Source organism: Podarcis tiliguerta, assembly GCF_965153285.1.
Source record: "Podarcis tiliguerta genome assembly, chromosome: 10".
In the NCBI taxonomy this organism is placed as follows: domain Eukaryota; kingdom Metazoa; phylum Chordata; class Lepidosauria; order Squamata; family Lacertidae; genus Podarcis; species Podarcis tiliguerta.
The window spans coordinates 70,388,039-70,408,959 of NC_139543.1; the positions used below are offsets into that span (position 1 = coordinate 70,388,039).

Consider the following 20,921-nt stretch of genomic DNA (forward strand, 5'->3'; position numbering starts at 1 on the left):
TTGCAGAATTACCGGTAGCTGTTGTTGTTTAGTCGTTTAGTCGTGTCCGACTCTTCGTGACCCCCTGGACCAGAGCACTCCAGTCACTCGTGTCTTCCACTGCCTCCCGCAGTTTGGTCTGACTCATGTTTGTAGCTTCGACAACACTGTCCAACCATCTCATCCTCTGTCGTCCCCTTCTCCTTGTGCCCTCCATCTTCCCCAACATCAGGGTCTTTTCCAGGGAGTCTTCTCTTCTCATGAGGTGGCCAAAGTCTTGGAGCCTCAGCTTCAGGATCTGTCCTTCCAGTGAGCACTCAGGGCTGATTTCCTTCCGAATGGAGAGGTTGGATCTTCTTGCAGTCCATGGGACTCTCAAGAGTCTCCTCCAGCACCAGAATTCAAAAGCATCCATTCTTTGGTGATCAGCCTTCTTTATGGTTCAGCTCTCACTTCCATACATCACTACTGGGAAAACCAGAGCTTTAATACGGACCTTTGTTGGCAAGGTGATGCCTCTGCTTTTTAAGATGCTGTCTAGGTTTGTCATTGCTTTTCTCCCAAGAAGCAGGCGTCTTTTAATTTCATGGCTGGTGACACCATCTGCAGTGATCATGGAGCCCAAGAAAGTAAAATCTCTCACTGCCTCCGTTTCTTCCCCTTCTGTTTGCCAGGAGGTGATGGGCCCAGTGACCATGATCTTTGTTTTTTTGATGTTGAGCTTCAAACCATATTTTGTTTTTTTAAATGTTTTTATTAAAGCTTTTACATAGAAAAAAAGAAAAGAAAAATACAAAAATACAAAAACAAAAAGAAAAACAAATAAAAACAATTCCATTTTCATAATATTCCTTGCATTTGCTTATTTACCAGACTTCCTCACACCTCCCCTCGCTGTATTCCAATTTAAATATTTAATCAGCAAATCCCTTCCCTCTATCTTATCTTAATCTTTGTCTTAATATCTTAGTGTATCTTAATCTTTATCTTAATATCTTAATGTATTAAATCTTTAGTTTTACATCTTTTAACCTTCAAATTTTTCATACTCCTTGACCGCATTGTTGCTAATAACCTTTTAACCTCCATCCGATGTCATTCTAACATTCATTAATCTTATAATATTTCTGTAGATAGTCTTTAAATTTCTTCCAATCTTCTTCCACCATCTCTTCTCCCTGGTCTCTGATTCTGCCAGTCATTTTTGCCAATCATATTTTGCGCTCTCCTCTTTCACCCTCATTAAAAGGTTCTTTTATTCCTCCTCACTTTCTGCCATCAAGGTTGTGTTATCTGCATATCTGAGGTTGTTGATATTTCTAGTTTCTCTTTTTCTCCCGATTCCAGGCATGTCTACTTGGAAGTAAGCCCCAGGCTGGCCACGGAGGAGAAACCTGCAAAGGGGGGAAGGGGAGAGGCTCCAAGGTCAAGGGGCATGGCTGCGTTCCTGGAACAGAGCACCCAGACAGAGGTGCCCATCTTTGGGCTGAAAACCAGGCAGGTGCTGGTCCAAGCCGGCAAAAGGCCTCCTTGATTCTCCATTTGCAGTGCAGCACCTTCAAAGCTTGCCTGGGCTGGAGGATGGAGTTTTGTGGCATCGCGAAGAAGTGTGCTAAGCTTTTAAATGAACCCCTTTTGAGGTTGCAAATAAAGGTTTGTGGGGCTGTGGTCTAAAGTTAACCACCGAGCCTCTTAGACTTGCCGATCGGAAGGTTGGCGGTTCGAATTCCAGCGATGGGGTGAGCTCCTGTTGCTCTGCTCCGGCTCCTGCCAACCTAGCAGTTCGAAAGCACACCAGTGCAAGTAGATAAATAGGTACCACTGCGGCAGGAAGGTAAATGGCATTTCCATGCGCTCTGGTTTCCGTCACGGTGTTCCGTTGCACCAGAAGCAGTTTAGTCATGCTGGCCACACGACTTGGAAAGCTGTCTGTTCTAAGAATTCTAAGATCTCAAATATAAATTAAACATTCATAAATGTGCAAGGCAAACACATATATAAGTATATGAACCACGTGTCTGAAATAGTACAGGAGAGCAATTCTGAAGCCATTTGGACTCTCCCAATGACCGCAGAGGAACGTGGGTGGAGCTCTGGGTTAAACCACAGAGCCTAGGACTTGCCGATCAGAAGGTCGGCGGTTCGAATCCCCACGACGGGGTGAGCTCCCGTTGCTCAGTCCCTGCTCCTGCCCACCTAGCAGTTCGAAAGCACGTCAAAGTGCAAGGAGATAAATAGGTACCGCTCCGGCGGGAAGGTAAACGGCGTTTCCATGCGCTGCTCTGGTTCGCCAGAAGTGGCTTAGTCCTGCTGGCCACATGACCCGGAAGTTGTACGCCAGCTCCCTCGGCCAATAAAGCAGGATGAGTGCTGCAACCCCAGAGTCGGCCCCGACTGGACCTAATGTTCAGGGGTCCCTTTGCCGTTTTACAGTTTGAACCATGTGTCTTTGCTTAACAGTAAGTCCCACTGGGCAGCTCAGCCAGCCCCACCCTTCCCACATATTGCAGTTATGCATATATAGGCTGAGGAGGGAAAACACTGATGTAGAATAGGATGTCCCTATTTTTATCAGAGGAATGTTGGCAGGTCTGTGTTTGTCACCTGCTCCTCACGAGGGGCTGGCACGTAGCCGCTGCTTCACTTCATAAGAACATCCGAAGATCTGTCTGGTTGCAGGATCAGGCCCAAAGTGGGGAGCTTACAAGCAGGGAATGAGCAGGAGAACCCCTACTTTCCTTGTGTCTCAAACCCCTAGCTCATGGAAGTGTCAAGTTGGAGGGGACCCGAGGGTCATCTAGTCCAACCCCTGCAACTAGACCATACATGACAGGTGTCTGCCCTTGCGGGGTGACAAAACTGTTCCTTTGCTGGAAGAAAAGCAACTTTGGGAGCGGAGAGCCCTTTCTCTTATGAGTTTCCTCTTATAAGTTTCAGTTTCCATTTCCCCCGGAACGAATTTGCATTTCTCAAGCCCCCCCGGCAGTCCTTGCACAGAAGCTGCTACGTCCCAGCTATGGCCAGGCTGACTCTAGGGGGAAAGACCACCCTTCCTTGGCGGAAGCCTTAGAAATGGTCCTGGGGGGAGACAGAACGAAGGAGGCAAGCGCCCGCTTCTCCGAATCCTGCTTCTGTTCGGTTGGGAAGGAGTGTGTCTCTTCTCTGAGCCACCAGGTTCCAATTCAAGATTATTTCCTACTTCTCAGACTGAGGAGAGAGCCAAGCAGGGCCTGGAGGTTCCTCTGCCTGATATAACTGGAAGCCTTTTTCGGACCATTCAATGAACTATTATAATATGAGCCTAGGACTTGCCAATCAGAAGGTCGGTGGTTTGAATCCCAGCGATGGGGTGAGCTCCCATTGCTTGGTCCCTGCTCCTGCCAACCTAGCAGTTGAAAAGCACCTCAAAGTGAAAATAGATAAATAGGTACCGCTCCAGCGGGAAGGTAAATGGCATTTCCGTGCGCTGCTCTGGTTCTCCAGAAGTGGCTTAGTCCTGCTGGCCACATGACCAGGAAGCTGTACCCCGGCTCCCTCGCCCAGTAAAGCGAGATGAGCACCGCAACCCCAGAGTCGGCCACGACTGGACCTAATGGTCAGGGGTCCCTTTACCTTTATGACTTCCCTTGATCCAGACACTAGACTTCTGTTGATGCAGCCTAGAATGGCATTAGCCTTTTTTGCTGCTGCATCACACTGTGGGCTCATGTTCAGCTTGTGGTCCACCAAGACCCCCAGATCATTTTCCCAGGTACTGCTAGTGAGCCAGGTGTCCCCCATCCTATATTTGTGCATCTGGTTCTTCCTGCCTAAAGGCAAAACCTGACATTTGCCCCTACAGAAATTCATTTTGTTAGTTTGGGCCCAGTTCTCCAAGCTGTGAAGGTCACCTTGATCCCCTTCTCTCTGCCATCTCTAGGCCCAAGCAGAAAACACTTCTGTGCCAGAGAGATCCCTTTTTATTCATCCAGTGGAGCGATGGCAGATACCCTTTTCCACAATACATCCAGACTGTGTCTCCCCACGGGGAGAGTGGGTTAAAACCAGAGGGAGATTTGGGTGTGGTGGGCCCCCTGTGGAAGATCTTCCCATTCTGGTCTCCACCAAAACCCATTGGCTGATGGCACCGCCAGTCATCAATGGCAAGTTAGTGTTACCGGAAAAATCCGAGGGCTCCCTTGGACAAAAAGTAAAGACACCAACCAGATTAATTGGAGCAAATCAGCAGCCTGTAGGCTTGGCCTTTATTGTACTGTTGCAGCAGGGTGTTCCCCTCACTTGCAAGAGAGAGGAAAGACACAGAAAATGGTGTGCAAGACCTTATAAAAACTTTTGAAATTCCCCTCCTCTAGGTCAAGCCCACGCCCAGAAACATCATCCATACATTACAGAAAGGAGGGGTTGAGGGAGGAGTTGTGGTGGTAACCTGAGTGTCCTGTCACCTGGCTGGTTCCCTTCTCCCCCTCCGCATGAGTCATTTCCTGAAGACAAAAGGTAGTCACAGTTTCCTGCCGCCTGAGGGAAATCTGATCATGCTGAATCCACTCCCATATGCAAGTTCTTTGTGATTTTTGATTGTCTTCTGTCTGAGACCATCAGGGTTGGCAAAGCAACTGGGCAGGGCTCCTGTGGATGTGCTGCTATGCTCAAGGGATTATGGTGGCCTGTATCAAACCTTCCCCATTTTGTAGTCCTTCCTTCATGGAGTAAAATAAAAGTGGAACAGTGCAAATCTGATGTATGGTTGATTTTCTATGAATTTATAACAGAAGTGTAGCGTATGTAGTGTGTGAATGTGTGTGAAGTTTGTACAAACTGAATGATGGGGGGGGGTGTTTCCTGCTACATTAGGAAGGCATCAATGAGGACTAGGATTGTGCTTCGCTTGCGCAATCAGTGCGCACAGAAACCACCAGGCAAGTTCTAGGAGGAAACTGACCAGGTAGAATAAATCCTGCAACTGAAACATTTTTCTTAGTTGTACATAATTTATTCTGGCTTCATGATTCAAGTTTTTGGATTGATTTTTTTGAGGCAGTGGAGAAGGCACAGAGGGAAGTCAGTGAGGACTAGAACCATGCTTCGAAATGAGGGCTGGAATTCTCACCTGTGGAAGATCTTCCCATTCTGGTCTCCACCAAAACCCATTGGCTAGTGGCACCGCCAGTCACCAATGGCAAGTTAGGAAGGCATCAATGAGGACTAGAGTTGTGCTTCGCCCAGTTCTCCAATGTTGAGGTCATTTTTCAACCCCGATTCTGTCTTGTGTGGCATTAGCTCCCCCTCCGATGTTTGCAGGCCCCCCCCCCCCCCGCAAATCTGAGAAATGTTCTCTCTCTTCATTCATCCGAGTTATTTAGAAAGAAGGGGGCCCAAAACCCATTGGCCGATGGCAACGTCAGTCAGCATCGGCACTTAGAAAAGCATCAATGAGGACTAGGATTGCGCTTGGCTTGCACAATCAGTGCGCACAGACACCACCAGGCGAGTTCTAGGAGGAAACTGACCAGGTGGAATAGACCCTGCAACTGAGACATTTTTCTTGGTTGTACATAATTTATTCTGGCTCCACGGTTCAAGTTTTCAGCTTGATTTTTTTCGAGGGAGTGGAGAAGGCACAGAAGGAAGTCAGTGAGGACTAGAACCATGCTTCGAAATGAAGGCTGGAATTCTCACCGCAGAGAGCATGTTCTGCCCAGGCCCCCCTGCCTTTCAAAGGGAGAGAAACTTGCCTTGCCAAACTCTCTCCCCCCGGAACAGGCAGGGAAGCCGCCCCACCCCACCCCAGTCCCAGGCTCCCCAAGACGAGCCAAAGGCGGAGGCTTCCCTGGAAATAATCCGGTTCCATCCTGTCTCAGAGAGTTCCGTAGATGATGCGAGGGCAGGACTCTGGCAGGATGCAGTGGGCTTCGTGTTCCACCAGCCCGGCAGGGCATTGGCAGCCTGGCACGCAAGGCTTGAAGCAGTGGGACTCCAGGACCCCCAGCGGGACGGCCCGGTTGAAGCATGTTTTGGGGCAAGGGGGGCCACACTCGTCAAAGACGTAGCCCCGGTCTTGGGGGCAGCCCACGGCTGCAGGGGGGGGGGGAGAAAAAGAGAGAGAAGAGGTTAGATAAGGCAGGATCTGGCCCACGGGGACTGAGGACCGACTCATCTCGAGATGGCATCTGAAATTCAGGTTGAAGTTGGAGTCTCAGCCAAATGAAAATTATACAGTTATACAGTACCTCGGGTTAAGTACTTAATTCGTTCCGGAGGTCCGTACTTAACCTGAAACTGTTCTTAACCTGAAGCACCACTTTAGATAATGGGGCCTCCCGCTGCCGCCGTGCTGCCACCACACGATTTCTGCTCTCATCCTGAAGCAAAGTTCTTAACCTGAAGCACGATTTCTGGGTTAGCGGAGTCTGTAACCTGAAGCGGATGTAACCCAAGGTACCACTCTGTGTGTGTGTGTGTGTGTGTGTGTGTGTGTGTGTAAACAGACATGCATACAAGTAAACAAACATACAGTGGTAGCTCGGGTTACAGATGCTTCAGGTTACATACGCTTCAGGTTACAGATTCCGCTAACCCAGAAATATTACCTCGGGTTAAGTACTTTGCTTCAGGATGAGAACAGAAATTGTGCTCCGGCAGTGAGGCGGCAGCAGGAGGCCCCATTAGCTAAAGTGGTGCTTCAGGTTAAGAACAGTTTCAGGTTAAGAACGGACCTCCGGAACAAATTAAGTACTTAACCTGAGGTACCACTGTACAATCAATCAATCAATCAATCAATCAATCAATCAAATAACAGAAAAATCAAACAAACCACCACATTATAAGATACAAGAAGATTAATATAATTATCACCATATATACTCCTGATAGGGACGTGGGTGGTGCTGTGGATTAAACCATAGAGACTAGGGCTTGCCGATCAGAAGGTTGGCGGTTTGAATCCCCATGACAGGTTGAGCTCCCGTTGCTCGGTCCCTGCTCCTGCCAACCTAGCAGTTCGAAAGCACCTCAAACGAATTAAGTACTTAACCCGAGGTACCACTGTAGATTTATGAGTAAACAGACGTACATACAAGTAAACAAACATACAATCAATCAATCAATCAACAGAAACATCAAACAAACCACCACATTATAATATACAAGAAGATTAATATAATTATCCTCATATATACTTCTCATACTGAACACAATTATAAAACTTATAGAGAAGAAATTTAAAACTGACTTCCACTTAATCTCACTGTACTTTATCTATCCATTACTTTATACCGCACTATATATTTCTTATATAGTTCTTAGTATTAAAATGAAGCGAGGTACCAGACTTTGTACGATGAAACACAAGCTGTGTGAAGCTTTGTGTATTCAGCAATTATGATGTCCAACACTGAACAGTGATTCCGGATATTGACTACTGTTTCGTAGAATTCTACTTGGAGCACTAGTCATGTAATAATGTAGTTGCTGCATTTGATATTTCCATTTACGTACATTCATTTGAAATAAGATGGGTTTATGAGGCAATTCTATATCTTCCCACCACGCTGATGAAAAATTCTATGTTTTGAGCGTTACACTGATATTTGTTTTGCTATTTTTTTTGCATTTTGTGGCTCTTTTCGTTTTGTTTTTGTGACTGCGTGGAACCCAATTCAGCTACCAATTGATTGTGTGACTGCAGTACATTGCTTATTGCTTTCATTTTATGGATCAATGGTCTCGTTAGAAAGTAAAATGCATGTTAAATTGCTGTTTCAGGGGTTGTTTTCCCAAAGTCTGGAACGGATTAATCCATTTTGCATGACTTTCTATGGGAAAGCGCACCTTGGTTTTGGAATGCTTTGGTTTTGGAACAGACTTCCGGAACGGATTAAGTTTGAGAACCAAGGTACCACTATATTAAAGAAAACGATTAAAAAAATAAAAGAATGGTAGAGTCGGAAGGGACCCCCAAGGGTCATCTATGTCCACGGGCCTCCCATCCCCCCTCCTGCCCCCCCACCTTGCCTGCCTCCTCACCGCAGAGCGTGGGCGATCGCCAATGCAGCACCAGCCCTGCCCGCCGGCACTGGGCGGCGTAGGCCTCTAGGGCCTCGCAGAGGCAGTCTTCCGCCGCGGTCGCTCCGCAGGCACAGAGATCGTAGACGCAGGAGGCGAAGAAGGGCTCTGGTGGGACGGCAGGGTGGCAGCGCTCGAAGGGAGGCGCCTTGAGGACCTTGCAGCGGGCGTTGGCCTCTTTCCGGGAGCGGTAGCCAGACTCCTTGCAGGGGTCCACGTCCGGCGCATCGGGGCAGCGGGCAGGTCCAGTGGCGTTGGCGCCGGTCACCTGAGCCGGAAGAAACAGAAGGATGTCAGAAGAGCACCCAAACACCCCTAAGAACTTGGGGACAGAGCCCCAAAATGGGAAACGAGAAAGGTCTCAATAAAAGAAGATTGGCGACTTAAGTTGCGCAGCTTGAAATCAACAAATTACGCTAGTAGGATTACAAGAAGTTTTGTAAGGAGAAATATACAAAGCGTTACAAAGTAGAAAAAGATAGAGATATTGGTTAGGAGTTTGAAATGTAACAGGGAAGATAAGAAATGCATACTGAGAGATTAGACTGGAAAATTTTCAGACAGGATTAACGGAAGTCAAAAAAATTGAATAAGATGTAAAAGTATGTTTAATTACTGTTGAAAATGATATGTTAAAAAACATATATATATATATACAGTGGTGCCTCGCAAGACGAAATTAATTCGTTCTGCGAGTTTTTTCGTCTTGTGAATTTTTTCGTCTTGCGAAGCACCACTGTGCATTGACGGTTTCCCATAGGAATGCATTGACGGTTTTAAGAAAAAGGCGCAAGACGTTTTCATCTTGCGAAGCAAGCCCATAGGGAAATTCGTCTTGCGAAGCAACTCAAAAAACGAAAAACTCTTTCGTCATGCGAGGCATTCGTTTTGCGAGGTACCACTGTATATATATAATATGTGCAGCTTGCAGACAACATATGGAATAAGAGAGCAAGAAGAACATATGTTTAGAGGAGATTGGGAAATGTTTGTTGAATATATGGGGGGAAATTGTGTACACCTGAAAACACTGGCAGCATTAAGATAAATTCCACAGTGTATTTTGTCTTATAAAAGTAAAGGTAAAGGTACCCCTGTCCGTACGGGCCAGTCGTGTCCGACTCTAGGGTTGCGCGCCCATCTCGCTTAAGAGGCCGGGGGCCAGCGCTGTCCGAAGACACTTCCGGGTCACGTGGCCAGCGTGACGAAGCTGCTCTGGCGAGCCTGCACCAGCGCAGCACACGGAAACACCGTTTACCTTCCCGCTATAAAGCGGTACCTATTTATCTACTTGCACTTCGACATGCTTTCGAACTGCTAGGTGGGCAGGAGCTGGGACCGAAAGACGGGAGCTCACCCCGCCGCGGAGATTCGAACCGCCGACCATACGATCGGCAAGTCCTAGGCACTGAGGTTTTACCCACAGCGCCACCCGCGTCCCTATTTTGTCCTATACATCTTAGCTATTTTGGTAGGTGTTAAGTACCATCTATAAAACATATTGATTAGATTTCCCCTCAATACTTCACAGGCTGTAAATTTCCAGTTCTTTCTCCATAGTTCTTCCCAATGTTTTTCCAGATATCTAAAGCCCAATTGATCATTACTTCCTTGACCTGATCGTCTTTGACCTCCCACTCCAATAATGTATCACACATTTTTGATATTACCTTAGTTATGTTTTGTAATAACACTTTTTCTAATAATGAAGGTTCATTTGAGAAACCTTTTTTCTTATCTGTCCTGAACGCTTCATGCAATTGATGGTATTGGATCCAACCCGTAAGGTGTTGTTTAATTTCCTTTATGAATTTATGATAAATTGAATTTATCATAATGATAAATGCAACAGTAGAAATAAAGTTAGATGGATGTAATCACGGAATACTGAATGCTTTGGTTTTTGTAAAATATGCAGGGATTTGTGATATGTAGAATGAACCATGGAAAGAGAAGACACCACTAGATGGACCAATGGGTCTGTCTCGATGCAAGGTGGCATCCGGTGTGGCCCCGATGGCTGGGGTCTAGCACCCCTGCCCACTGTTGTTGCTTAGTGGTTTAGTCGTGTCTGACTCTTCGTGACCCCCTGGACCAGAGCATGCCAGGCACTCCTGTCTTCCACTGCCTCCCGCAGTTTGGTCAAACTCATGCTGGTAGCTTCAAGAACACTGTCCAACCATCTCGTCCTCTGTCGTCCCCTTCTCCTTGTGCCCTCCATCTTTCCCAACATCAGGGTCTTTTCCAGGGAGTCTTCTCTTCTCGTGAGGTGGCCAAAGTCTTGGAGCCTCAGCTTCAGGATGTGTCCTTCCACTGAGCACTCAGGGCTGATTTCCTTCAGAATGGATAGGTTGGATCTTCTTGCAGTCCATGGGACTCTCAAGAGTCTCCTGCAGCACCATAATTCAAAAGTATCCATTCTTTGTCGATCAGCCTTCTTTATGGTCCAGCTCTCACTTCCATACATCACTACTGGGAAAACCATAGCTTTAACTATACAGACCTTTGTTGGCAAGGTGATGTCTCTGCTTTTTAAGATGCTGTCTAGGTTTGCCATCGCCTTTCTCCCAAGGAGCAGGTGTCTTTTAATTTCATGACTGCTGTCACCATCTGCAGTGATCATGGAGCCCAAGAAAGTTAAATCTCTCACTGCCTCCATTTCTTCCCCTTCTATTTGCCAGGAGGTGATGGGCCCAGTGGCCATTATCTTCGTTTTTTTGATGTTGAGCTTCAGACCATATTTTGCGCTCTCCTCTTTCACCCTCATTAAAAGGTTCTTTAATTCCTCCTTGCTTTCTGTCAACTTTTTCCTTTTTTAAAGGGAAATTCCCTTATTCCGAATAGGATTCCTCGTAAGAAAAGGGAAAAGTTGGCAGCTGTGCCCCTGCCACCCACCCCCTTACTGCTGTTACCTTCCAGCTGTTGCCAAAAGCCGCCTCTGACAAGGTGAGGTGGCCGGAACGGAGGCGCAGGTCGTCCTGTGGATAGTTATTGAAGTTGCCACACAGGCCACAGGTGTGGCCTTTGTATGTGCCGGGGACGCTGACCTCCAGGTGGGAGCGGCCGTTCCATAGAACCTAGTGGGGAAACGACAGTCACGGAACCAAGAAATTACACCAAACAAATGAAAATCCCTGAAACGAGAAGTACTGTATGTTTCGCTCCATAAGAGGCACCTGACCACAAGACACACCTAGTTTTTAGAGGAGGAAAACAAGAAAAATAATATTCTGAACGAAACAGTGGCTGTATGATTTTTGTGGTTCATGCTGTGGCCACAGACATGATGTGATTTGACGGTGAGTTTGGGGTAGCCCAATGCAAAAATCCTGAGGATCCATGTGGATCCGTTCTTTGTAACCACGTTTTTGCACCATTGCAGCCCCACGAAACAGTGGATGTGTGTGTTTTTTGGTGCAGGCTGTAGCCATGGACATGCTATATGATCTGATGGTGAATTTGGGGTGACCCAGTGCAAAAATCCTGAGGATCCATGTGCTTTTACCTCCCCCCTCCCAGGCAGCCTCCTTTATCGCTTGAGTCCATTATTCCCCTCCCGATCGCTTGCCGATCAGCTGCTCAGCGGCTTTGTTTCAATACCCCCTTCCCTCTTTCTAAAAAAAGAAGAAGCATGATCTGCTTTTTGCCCCAGGGCAATTCGGCTCCAGGGACCACGCATTCGCTCCATAAGACGCACAGACATTTCCCCTTACTTTTTAGGAGGAAAAAAGTGTGTCTTATGGAGCAGAAAATACGGTAATCGACTATAGGGTTAAACTAAATTACAAAAATCAAAAAGTTTAAGGAAAAAATTAACCTAGAATTGAGCAAAGCCTTAACGAGATGGCGGCTACAAACCTCGTTTCACTGAACTAATCAGTCTCCTCAGAAGGAAATAGAGAAATCATAAACCTTAAATGATTTTAAACAAGCTCAAGAGCAGGGCTGAAACGCTTCCCTGAGTTTACAAAAAAGGTTTGTTTTGGACAAGTTTTGCACATAGCCCTATTTCAGAGAGCCAAGCAGCAGTAATAAGAAATTGAGGACACGGCTGTGAAAACGAGATAAGCTGTTTTAGATTTTAAACAAACTCAAAAACAGGGCAGAAACACTCCTGACTGCAGATGTTAAAGACTGATATAGGGTGTTTATACTGTAGGGTGAAAGAATTTTTAAAGGGGCAGACCATGCAGTTCAAAGAAAGGGTGGGATTGCTAAGGTTTGTAAAGAATAACAAGAATAATATTAAATAGAGTTGTAAGAAATTATTATAAGAAGGAACTAAAGTCAATATAAGAATTGAGACCTGACGGAATTAAGGAACCAAATCTATAAATCCAATACATTTCTTTCTGTAGCAATTGCTTTCTTAAAAGATCTGTATTTATCTCAGGAGTTTGATATTTATAAATGATAAACCATCTGAAATCCGTTGCCTTAAGGCTTTGTTCAATTCTAGGTTAATTTTTTCCTTAAACTTTTTGATTAAACTTTTTGGAATGTGTGCAGAGGAGGGCGACCAAGATGATCCTGGGTCTGGAAACCAAGCCTGATGAGGAACGGTCGAAGGAGCTGGGTATGTTTAGCCTGGAAAAGAGGAGACTGAGAGCCATTTTCAGATATCTCAGCATGGCAGCCCATGGACAAGAGCTCTCTTTTTGGACCAGATCTGGAGCAGCAGAACACCAGCTTGCTCCGTATGGGACAGCCCTTGAGATATTTGAAGATGGCTATCTTGAAGATGGCTATCCTGACAAGACAGAAGTACTGTTTTGGGGGGACAGGAGGTGGGTGGGTGTGGAGGACTCCCTGGTCCTGAATGGGGTAACTGTGCCCCTGAAGGACCAGGTGAGCAGCCTGGGAGTCATTTTGGACTCACAGCTGTCCATGGAGGCCCAGGTAAGTTCTGTGTCCAGGGCAGCTGTTTATCAGCTCCATCTGGTATACAGGATGAGACCCTCCCTGCCCGCAGACTGTCTCACCAGAGTGGTGCATGCTCTAGTTATCTCTCGCTTGGACTAGTGCAATGCGCTCTACGTGGGGTTACCTTTGAAGGTGACCCAGAAACTACAACTAATCCAGAATGCGGCAGCTAGACTGGTGACTGGGAGCAGCCGCTGAGACCATATAACACCGGTCTTGAAAGACCAACATTGGCTCCCAGTACGTTTCCGAGCACAATTCAAAGTGTTGGTGCTGACCTTGAAAGCCCTAAACGGCCTCGGTCCAGTATATCTGAAGGAGCGTCTCCACCCCCATCGTTCTGCCCGGACACTGAGGTCCAGCTCCGAGGGCCTTCTGGCGGTTCCCTACTTGCGAGAAGCCAACTTACAGGGAACCAGGCAGAGGGCCTTCTCGGTGGTGGCATCTCCCCTGTGGAATCCTTTCCCACCATATGTCAAAGAGAAAAAGAACTACCAAAGTTTTAATAGACATCTGAAGGCAGCCCTGTTTAGGGAAGCTTTTAATGCTTAATAGGTTATTGTATTTTAGTGTTTTGTTGGAAGCCGCCCAGAGTGGCTGGGGAAACCCAGCCAGATGGGCGGGGTATAAATAATAAATTATGATGATTTCTCCTCTTAGTCTTCTCTTCTCTGTTTCTCATAAGGCTTGGTTTTCAGACCTTTTAATCATTTGGGTTAAGCATGTTCCAGCTTGTCTGTGTCCCTTGGAGATGCAACTCCTTGAGAAGGCTACAGAAATGGCATCTTCCCCCTCCCCAGCACCCTGGAGTCTTTTCTCCAGAAATCATGTCCCCATCCCTCTCTGTACCTTGACTCCAATGTTGGTGTTCAAGAGGAGCGTGCTGGCCTTGAGCTCCACATAGAGATGTGGCTCCTTCAGGAACGGGAGGGTCACCGTCTGGGAGTCCACCTGGTGAAGAGGACATAAGAACATAAGCAGAATCAGCTGCATCAGGCCCAGGGGCTACAGGGAAGAAAGAGGTCTGCTGCGGCTGGTTGGACACAGAGTGATGGAGGGCGGAACCAGGTGGGGAGCCCCCAAGGAAAGGAGGCTCAGATTCCAGGAAGCGGTGGTGGGGCGATGTTGCGTGGTCCACAGGGGAAGAGGGAGCAGACTGGGAGGAGTAGGTGTCGGAAGCAGAAGAGGCAACAGGGTTTAGTGAGAGGGGAGATTCGGTGGCAGAGAGAAGTCTAGAATCAGAGGCGGAAGCTGAAGCAGGAGAGAAAGGGGGCCAAGAGGCAGACAGAAACCAGTTTGGTGAAGAGTCATAGGTATTCGGGTGGCTAACACCCCAGAGGACAGGATCACACTTCAAAACGATCTTGACAGAACTGGGCCAAAACAAACAAGATGAATTTTAACAGGGAGAAATGTAAAGTATTGCACTAGGGCAAAAAAAATGAGAGGCACAAATACAAGATGGGTGACACCTGGCTTGAGAGCAGTACATGTGAAAAGGATCTAGGAGTCTTGGTAGACCACAAACTTGACATGAGCCAACAGTGTGACGCGGCAGCTAAAAAAGCCAATGCAATTCTGGGCTGCATCAATAGGAGTATAGCATCTAGATCAAGGGAAGTAATAGTGCCACTGTATTCTGCTCTGGTCAGACCTCACCTGGACTACTGTGTCCAGTTCTGGGCACCACAGTTCAAGAAGGACACTGACAAACTGGAACGTGTCCAGAGGAGGGCAACCAAAATGGTCAAAGGCCTGGAAACGATGCCTTATGAGGAACGGCTAAGGGAGCTGGGCATGTTTAGCCTGGAGAAGAGGAGGTTGAGGGGTGATGTGATAGCCATGTTCAAATATATAAAAGGATGTCACCTAGAGGATGGAGAAAGGTTGTTTTCTGCTGCTCCAGAGAAGCGGACACGGAGCAATGGATCCCAACTACAAGAAAGAAGATTCCACCTCAACATTAGGAAGAACTTCCTGACAGTAAGAGCTGTTCGACAGTGGAATTTGCTGCCAAGGAGTGTGGTGGAGTCTCCTTCTTTGGAGGTCTTTAAGCAGAGGCTTGACAACCATATGTCAGGAGTGCTCTGATGGTGTTTCCTGCTTGGCAGGGGGTTGGACTCGATGGCCCTTGTGGTCTTTTCCAACTCTAGGATTCTATGATTCTATGATTTCCTCCTGCTGCTGAGACAAGCTCTCTTCTCCCTGGTCTCTGCTACCATTTGCCATCCACCACCAGCCATCCTCTGCTACCATTTGTTGGCAATCGGCCCCCTCAGGAAAGGCTGATTCCTCTTCCCTTGCCCTGGGGCCTCCTGCCGGTGATCTGCCCCTGGCTGGTCTTAGCTCAGTCCAGGGAGATCAGTAACAAGCGACACCTCCCTTTTGAGAGATGCACGCTCCCTTTCCCCTTGCATCTCAGCAGAAGAAAGAAAACAGTCTGAAAGTAGTCTAACTCAGTGTTCCCCAACCTTGGGCCTCCAGCTGTTTTTGGACTACAATTCCCATCATCCTTGACCACTGGTCTTGCTAGCGAGGGATGATGGGAGTTGTAGTCCAAAAACAGCTGGAGGCCCAAGGTTGGGGAACACTGGTCTAACTCATTCTACTTGATTCCACAGACTGTACACGAGCTAGTACAAATCATGACTTCTCTCTCAGAAGCCTCCGTACAACTCACTCACTCCTCCTTTGCAGCAACAACAGGAAGGTCTCAAGTTACACTGAGAACACAACCTTGAGAACAGCGTAGGACATCCTGTCTCACGCTCAGTACCACCAGAAGAATCACATGATGTAAACAATGTGCTGCTAGCACGCGGCTGGTGAGCTCTCATACCCCAGCACCAGAACCAGGAGAGGTGTGAACAGGGCAGAGGAGAGATGGGTTCTCAGGAAGGCACAGCCTCCGATTGCTTGGGTGAAAGCCCTGGAGAGGAAGAAGTAGGATGTAATCCATTGGTGCACTCAAATGCAACATTCCTTCTTTCCCTAGAATGGGCACAAGCAGGGGGACATCCAGTCAGTGCAACTTTCTGTTCCACTGGTCTGGAGCATCTCCCCTTGCATGTGACCTGGGAGATGGGCGTGGATCTGGCTGACTCCATAAAAGAGCCGAGTCACGCAGCCATTTTCTCAACTCTTGATTTCTAATTTTTGTCTCTCTCTTGTTGCTGTTCTTTTGCTGCCTGCTGCTCTCCTGCAGCCATTTTCTTATGGCGCCGAATCCTAGGGGGTGCCAAATGTATACCTCTTGACTGGCGGTGGTGAAAAGCAATGGAGCAAAAGTCTCCGCCCCCCCCCCCCGTTGCTCTATTACTACATAGCATCAAATATTCCCAGTGACTCAGGAAACAAAAGCAGTTATTATTTCCGCTGTGTCGTTGTTACAGGCGAGTGATTTTCTCTCCCCCCCCAAAAGCTCAAAAACTTTGAGTTGGCCCCCCCTTAAAAAATTAGGGATGCGGGTGGCGCTGTGGGTTAAACCACAGAGCCTAGGACCTTCCGATCAGAAGGTCGGCGGTTCGAATCCCCGCGACGGATTGAGCTCCCGTTGCTCGGTCCCTGCTCCTGCCAGCCTAGCAGTTCGAAAGCACACCAGTGCAAGTAGATAAATAGGTACCGCTCCGGTGGGAAGGTAAACGGCGTTTCCATGCGCTGCTCTGGTTCGCCAGAAGAGGCTTAGTCCTGCTGGCCACGTGAACCGGAAGCTGTACGCCGGCTCCCTCGGCCAATAAACCGAGATGAGCGCCGCAACCCCAGAGTCGGCCACGACTGGACCTAAGGGTCAGGGGTCCCTTTACCTTTAAACTAAATTTGGGGACGCTGGGTGGATCTTTGCACCCCGGAGGTGCATATGCTAAAGATGGCCCTGATCCCAAGAGCCAGCTTAGGAGGAGGAGGAGGAGCTTCTTCAGGGGGTTGGAGCAGCCGATCACAGCCCCTCCCCTCCTGCCCCTCACCATGACAACCCGGTCCTGGAGCAGCCGGACGGTGGTGTCGCCAATCATCACGGCCACTTCCTTGGTCCAGGAGACGCCTGTCCGTCCACGGTCATCATTAGTCACGTGGATGCTATGGAGGAGGGGAAGGGAAAACAGGGAGTTCTTTATCACGACATATTGTTACATTTACGTGTTTTTTTTAAAAAAAATTAAATGTATAACAAACAAGTGTTCTAGCATTAGTGAGAAAGAAACAAAGAAAACTGATCACCGTCAGGTGTAAGGCAAGGGGACAAAAGATATATAAAAATATGGCAATATTACAAGAGATAGAATCATAAACATTGCACAAAAACTCTTATCACAGCAGAAACAAAATAAAAAAATTCCTTCCAGTAGCACCTTAAAGACCAACTAGGTTTGTTATTGGTATGAGCTTTCGTTTGCATGCACACTTTAGCAAGTGGATGACTCTCTTGCTAAAAGAAATCTAATGGCTACTGGTCGTTTATTGGAACAATTCAAAGCGCTGGTTCTGAGATATAAAGCCTAATAATAATAATATTTATATGCCACTCATCGGCCTGGGCTGCCCCAGCCACTCTGGGCGGCTTCCAACAAATTAAATTTTAAGGTTCAGGACTGTAGCAAAGACTTTTCTATCACTGTCAGGAAACAGACCATGTGGGCGTTTTCCAGGGGAGCCGTGCTTTCCCTCCAATGATTCCATCTTCAGTCCACGTGTCTGGTCTACTACAGTGGGCGCTCGGGTTGCGAATGTGATCCGTGCAGGAAGCATGTTTGCAACCCGTAGCGTTTGCAACCCGCTGCGCCGTGTCTGCGCATGCACGGGACACGATTCGGCATTTCTGCGCATGTGCAAAACGTGATTTAATGCTTCTGTGCATGCACAAGTGCTGAAACCCAGAAGTAACCTGTTCCAGTATTTCCGGGTTTGGAGCGGTGCGCAACCCGAAATTACGCAACCTGGAGCGTCTGTAACCCAAGGTATGACTGTATATGCCTTTGGGCAAATGAAACATCTAATAAATAAATAACTCATCTAATAACAACATCTAATAATAAATAAATAAACATCCAATAATGAATAAATAAAACATTGAAAACAGCGGTTCCCAATTAGGGGTCCAGTATGCTTAAAACTCTTTGCTTATTAGGGACTACCCCACATTTTGTTTTGCAGAGCTAACTGCCATAGAGTTAACAAAATTTTTCAAAAGTGGGGGGGGCGTGGCTTGGCTTTTGAAAATTAGGGGGTCCTCAGTAATTAGCCAATTGGGAGCCACTGATCTAAAACATCTAAAAGGCCCAGGCTAGTTGAAAGTCCCCTCTCTCGGTCCCGCCACCCAGACAGGGCCTTCTATGGTGGCTGCTCCCAGAGAACTGTGGAACTGCCATCTAGCACATCCCCTCTTCCTTTGTTCTCTTTGCCACGCCTCCGTAGGACGGACCAGTCTCACCTGAAGTCTCCCCCGTCGCAGTCTTGGGCCAGGACGTAGGTGCAGCTGCCCTGAAAGTGGACCATCTTGCCGTCGAAAGTGCGGTAGTGCGGGTCGCCGAAAGCCACGCAGGTGGCGGGGCGAGGGACGCAGTGCGGGCAGCACATGCCAGGGATCAGGGTGGGCGTCTCATCCTGCCGGGCAAAGGAAGGGAGCAAGAGTGTCAGCGTGGCATTCTTCCCGCTCCCCTCTTTCTGGACTGTATCTTAGGAGCGTCTGAAATGGCTTCAGGGCTAAGTGCAGATCTGATCACGTTTCCCAGGTCCAACCACTGCATGACAGTGGCTCCTAATCCATCGCCTCTTTCTTCCTCCTCTCCCTCTGAAGCTCCCAAGGCAGATGTTGGTGGCAGCAGAGCAGGATCGGTGCTGTAGTGGTGCCCTGCCCTGTCCTGGCTGTTCCACTGCAGCTCATCTGGGTGAGTCAACTATCACCCAACCGCTAACTTGCTTCCTTGCGTTGCCTGCTGTTCTGTTGTCATGCTCCCACTGGCATCGCCACCTAGTGGCAGCCACGCAAACTGCAGCGTGACAACTTCCCTACAAGAATATTCTACAGCAAGAAATATAATAATAATTTATTATTTATACCCTGCCCATCTGGGTGGATTTCCCCAGCCACTCCGGGCGGCTTCCAACAGTACACTAAAATACAATAACCTATTAAACATTAAAAGCTTCCCTAAACAAGGCTGCCTTCAGATGTATTCTAAAAGTCTGGTAGTTGTTTTTCTCTTTGACATCTGGTGGGAGGGCGTTCCACAGGGCGGGCACCACCACCGAGAAGGCCCTCTGCCTGGTTCTCTGTAACTTGGCTTCTCGCAGGGAGGGAACCACCAGAAGGCCCTCGGAGCTGGACCTCAGTGTCCGGGCTGAATGATGGGGGTGGAGATGCTCCTTCAGGTATACTGGACTGAGGCCGTTTAGGGCTTTCAAGGTCAGCACCAACACTTTGAATTGTGCTTGGAAACGTACTGGGAGCCATTGTGGTCTCAGAGGCCACTCCCAGTCACCAGTCTAGCTGCCGCATTCTGGATTATTGTAGTTTCCGAGTCACCTTCAATGGTAGCCCCACATAGAGCGTTGCAGTAGTCCAAGCGAGAGATAACTAGAGCATGCACCACTCTGGCCAGACAGTCTGCGGGCAGGGAGGGTCTCATCCTGCGTACCAGAACGGAGCTGCCCGGGACACAGAACTGACCTGCGCCTCCATGGACAACTGTGAGTCCAGAATGACTCCCAGGCTGGGCACCTGATCCTTCAGGGGCACAGTTACCCCATTCAGGACCAGGGATTCCTCCACACCCGCCCGCCCCCTGTCCCCCCAAAACAGTACTTCTGTCCTGTCAGGATTCAACCTCAATCTGTTAGCCGCCATCCATCCTCCAACCGCACTGGAGCAGCAGAAGAAGAGTTTGAATTTGATATCCCGCTTTATCACTACCCGAAGGAGTCTCAAAGCGGCTAACATTCTCCTTTCCCTTCCTCCCCCCCAACAAGCGCTCTGTGAGGTGAGTGGGGCTGAGAGACTTCAGAGAAGTGTGACTGGCCCAAGGTCACCCAGCAGCTGCTTGTGGAGGAGCGGGGAAGCAAACCCGGTTCCCCAGATTACGAGTCCACGGCTCTTAACCACTACACCACACTGGTTCTCTGAAAGGAGCATTGGTTCTCCCCGCCCACCAGTGGCGATCCTCAAACAGCGGCTCATGGAGCGAAGACCCCGCCATGAGCTTCCAAGGGCTGGATGAATCTCCCCTCTACCCCTTCAACTCACGGCGGCGCAGGCAGCGGGTGGGCAACGCTCGTTCCGGCAGTGCACCTCTCCAGACACACATGTGCAGGCCGTGCACTCGTCCACCTGCCAGTGGTCATTGGACTGGAAGGTCTGGCCTTGGTGGGTGCAGGTGGCGCTTGGGTCTGGGGAGAGCGGAGAGGAAGGGCGGTCAGCCTGTTGAGAAGGCACCTGTTCTGCAGATGAAACTGATGGACTACAGTGGTGCCCCGCAAGACGAATGCCTCACAAGATGGAAAACCTGCTAGACGAAAGGGTTTTCCGTTTCGGAGGTGCTTCGCAGGACGAATTTGCTATGGGCTTGCTTCGCAAGACGAAAATGTCTTGCGATTCCTGGGTTTTTTCCCCCTCCCAGCCTTTTTCCCAAGCCCCTAAGCCGCTTAACAGCTGTTAGCTAAGCCGCTTATCAGCTGTTCGCTAAGCCGCTTATCAGCTGATCTAAGCCGCTAATAGCCTTTTAGCAGCTAATCCACTAATCCCTTAAGCCTTTAATAGCCGCTAATAGCCACTAAACCGCTAATAGCGCTAATCCGCTAATGGGGTTGCTTCGCAAGACGAAAAAAACCGCAAGACGAAGAGACTCGCGGAACGGATTCTTTTCGTCTTGCGAGGCACCACTGTACATGGAAATGGCGGATATGACTGGCAGAATCCGAGACCAGGGAGAAGAGTCAATGGAGGAAGATTGGAAAAAAATTAAAGT

At 48.3% G+C, this 20,921-nt stretch overlaps 1 protein-coding gene across 1 annotated transcript in view; it reads right to left on the reverse strand.

Annotated features, from left to right (window-relative positions):
- Positions 1-5,515: 5,515 nt before the first annotated feature.
- Positions 5,516-20,921, reverse strand: part of KCP (kielin cysteine rich BMP regulator) — a gene marked incomplete at its 5' end in the record, with an annotated part of 94,269 nt that continues 78,863 nt past the window's right edge. Inside the window, 7 exons of the mRNA XM_083401219.1 lie at positions 5,516-6,051; positions 8,002-8,308; positions 10,953-11,117; positions 13,813-13,914; positions 16,926-17,037; positions 18,389-18,561; positions 20,201-20,343. Coding sequence (XP_083257345.1) covers positions 5,834-6,051; positions 8,002-8,308; positions 10,953-11,117; positions 13,813-13,914; positions 16,926-17,037; positions 18,389-18,561; positions 20,201-20,343 — 1,220 coding nt within the window. The 3' untranslated portion in view covers positions 5,516-5,833. The remainder of the gene's footprint in view (positions 6,052-8,001; positions 8,309-10,952; positions 11,118-13,812; positions 13,915-16,925; positions 17,038-18,388; positions 18,562-20,200; positions 20,344-20,921) is intronic.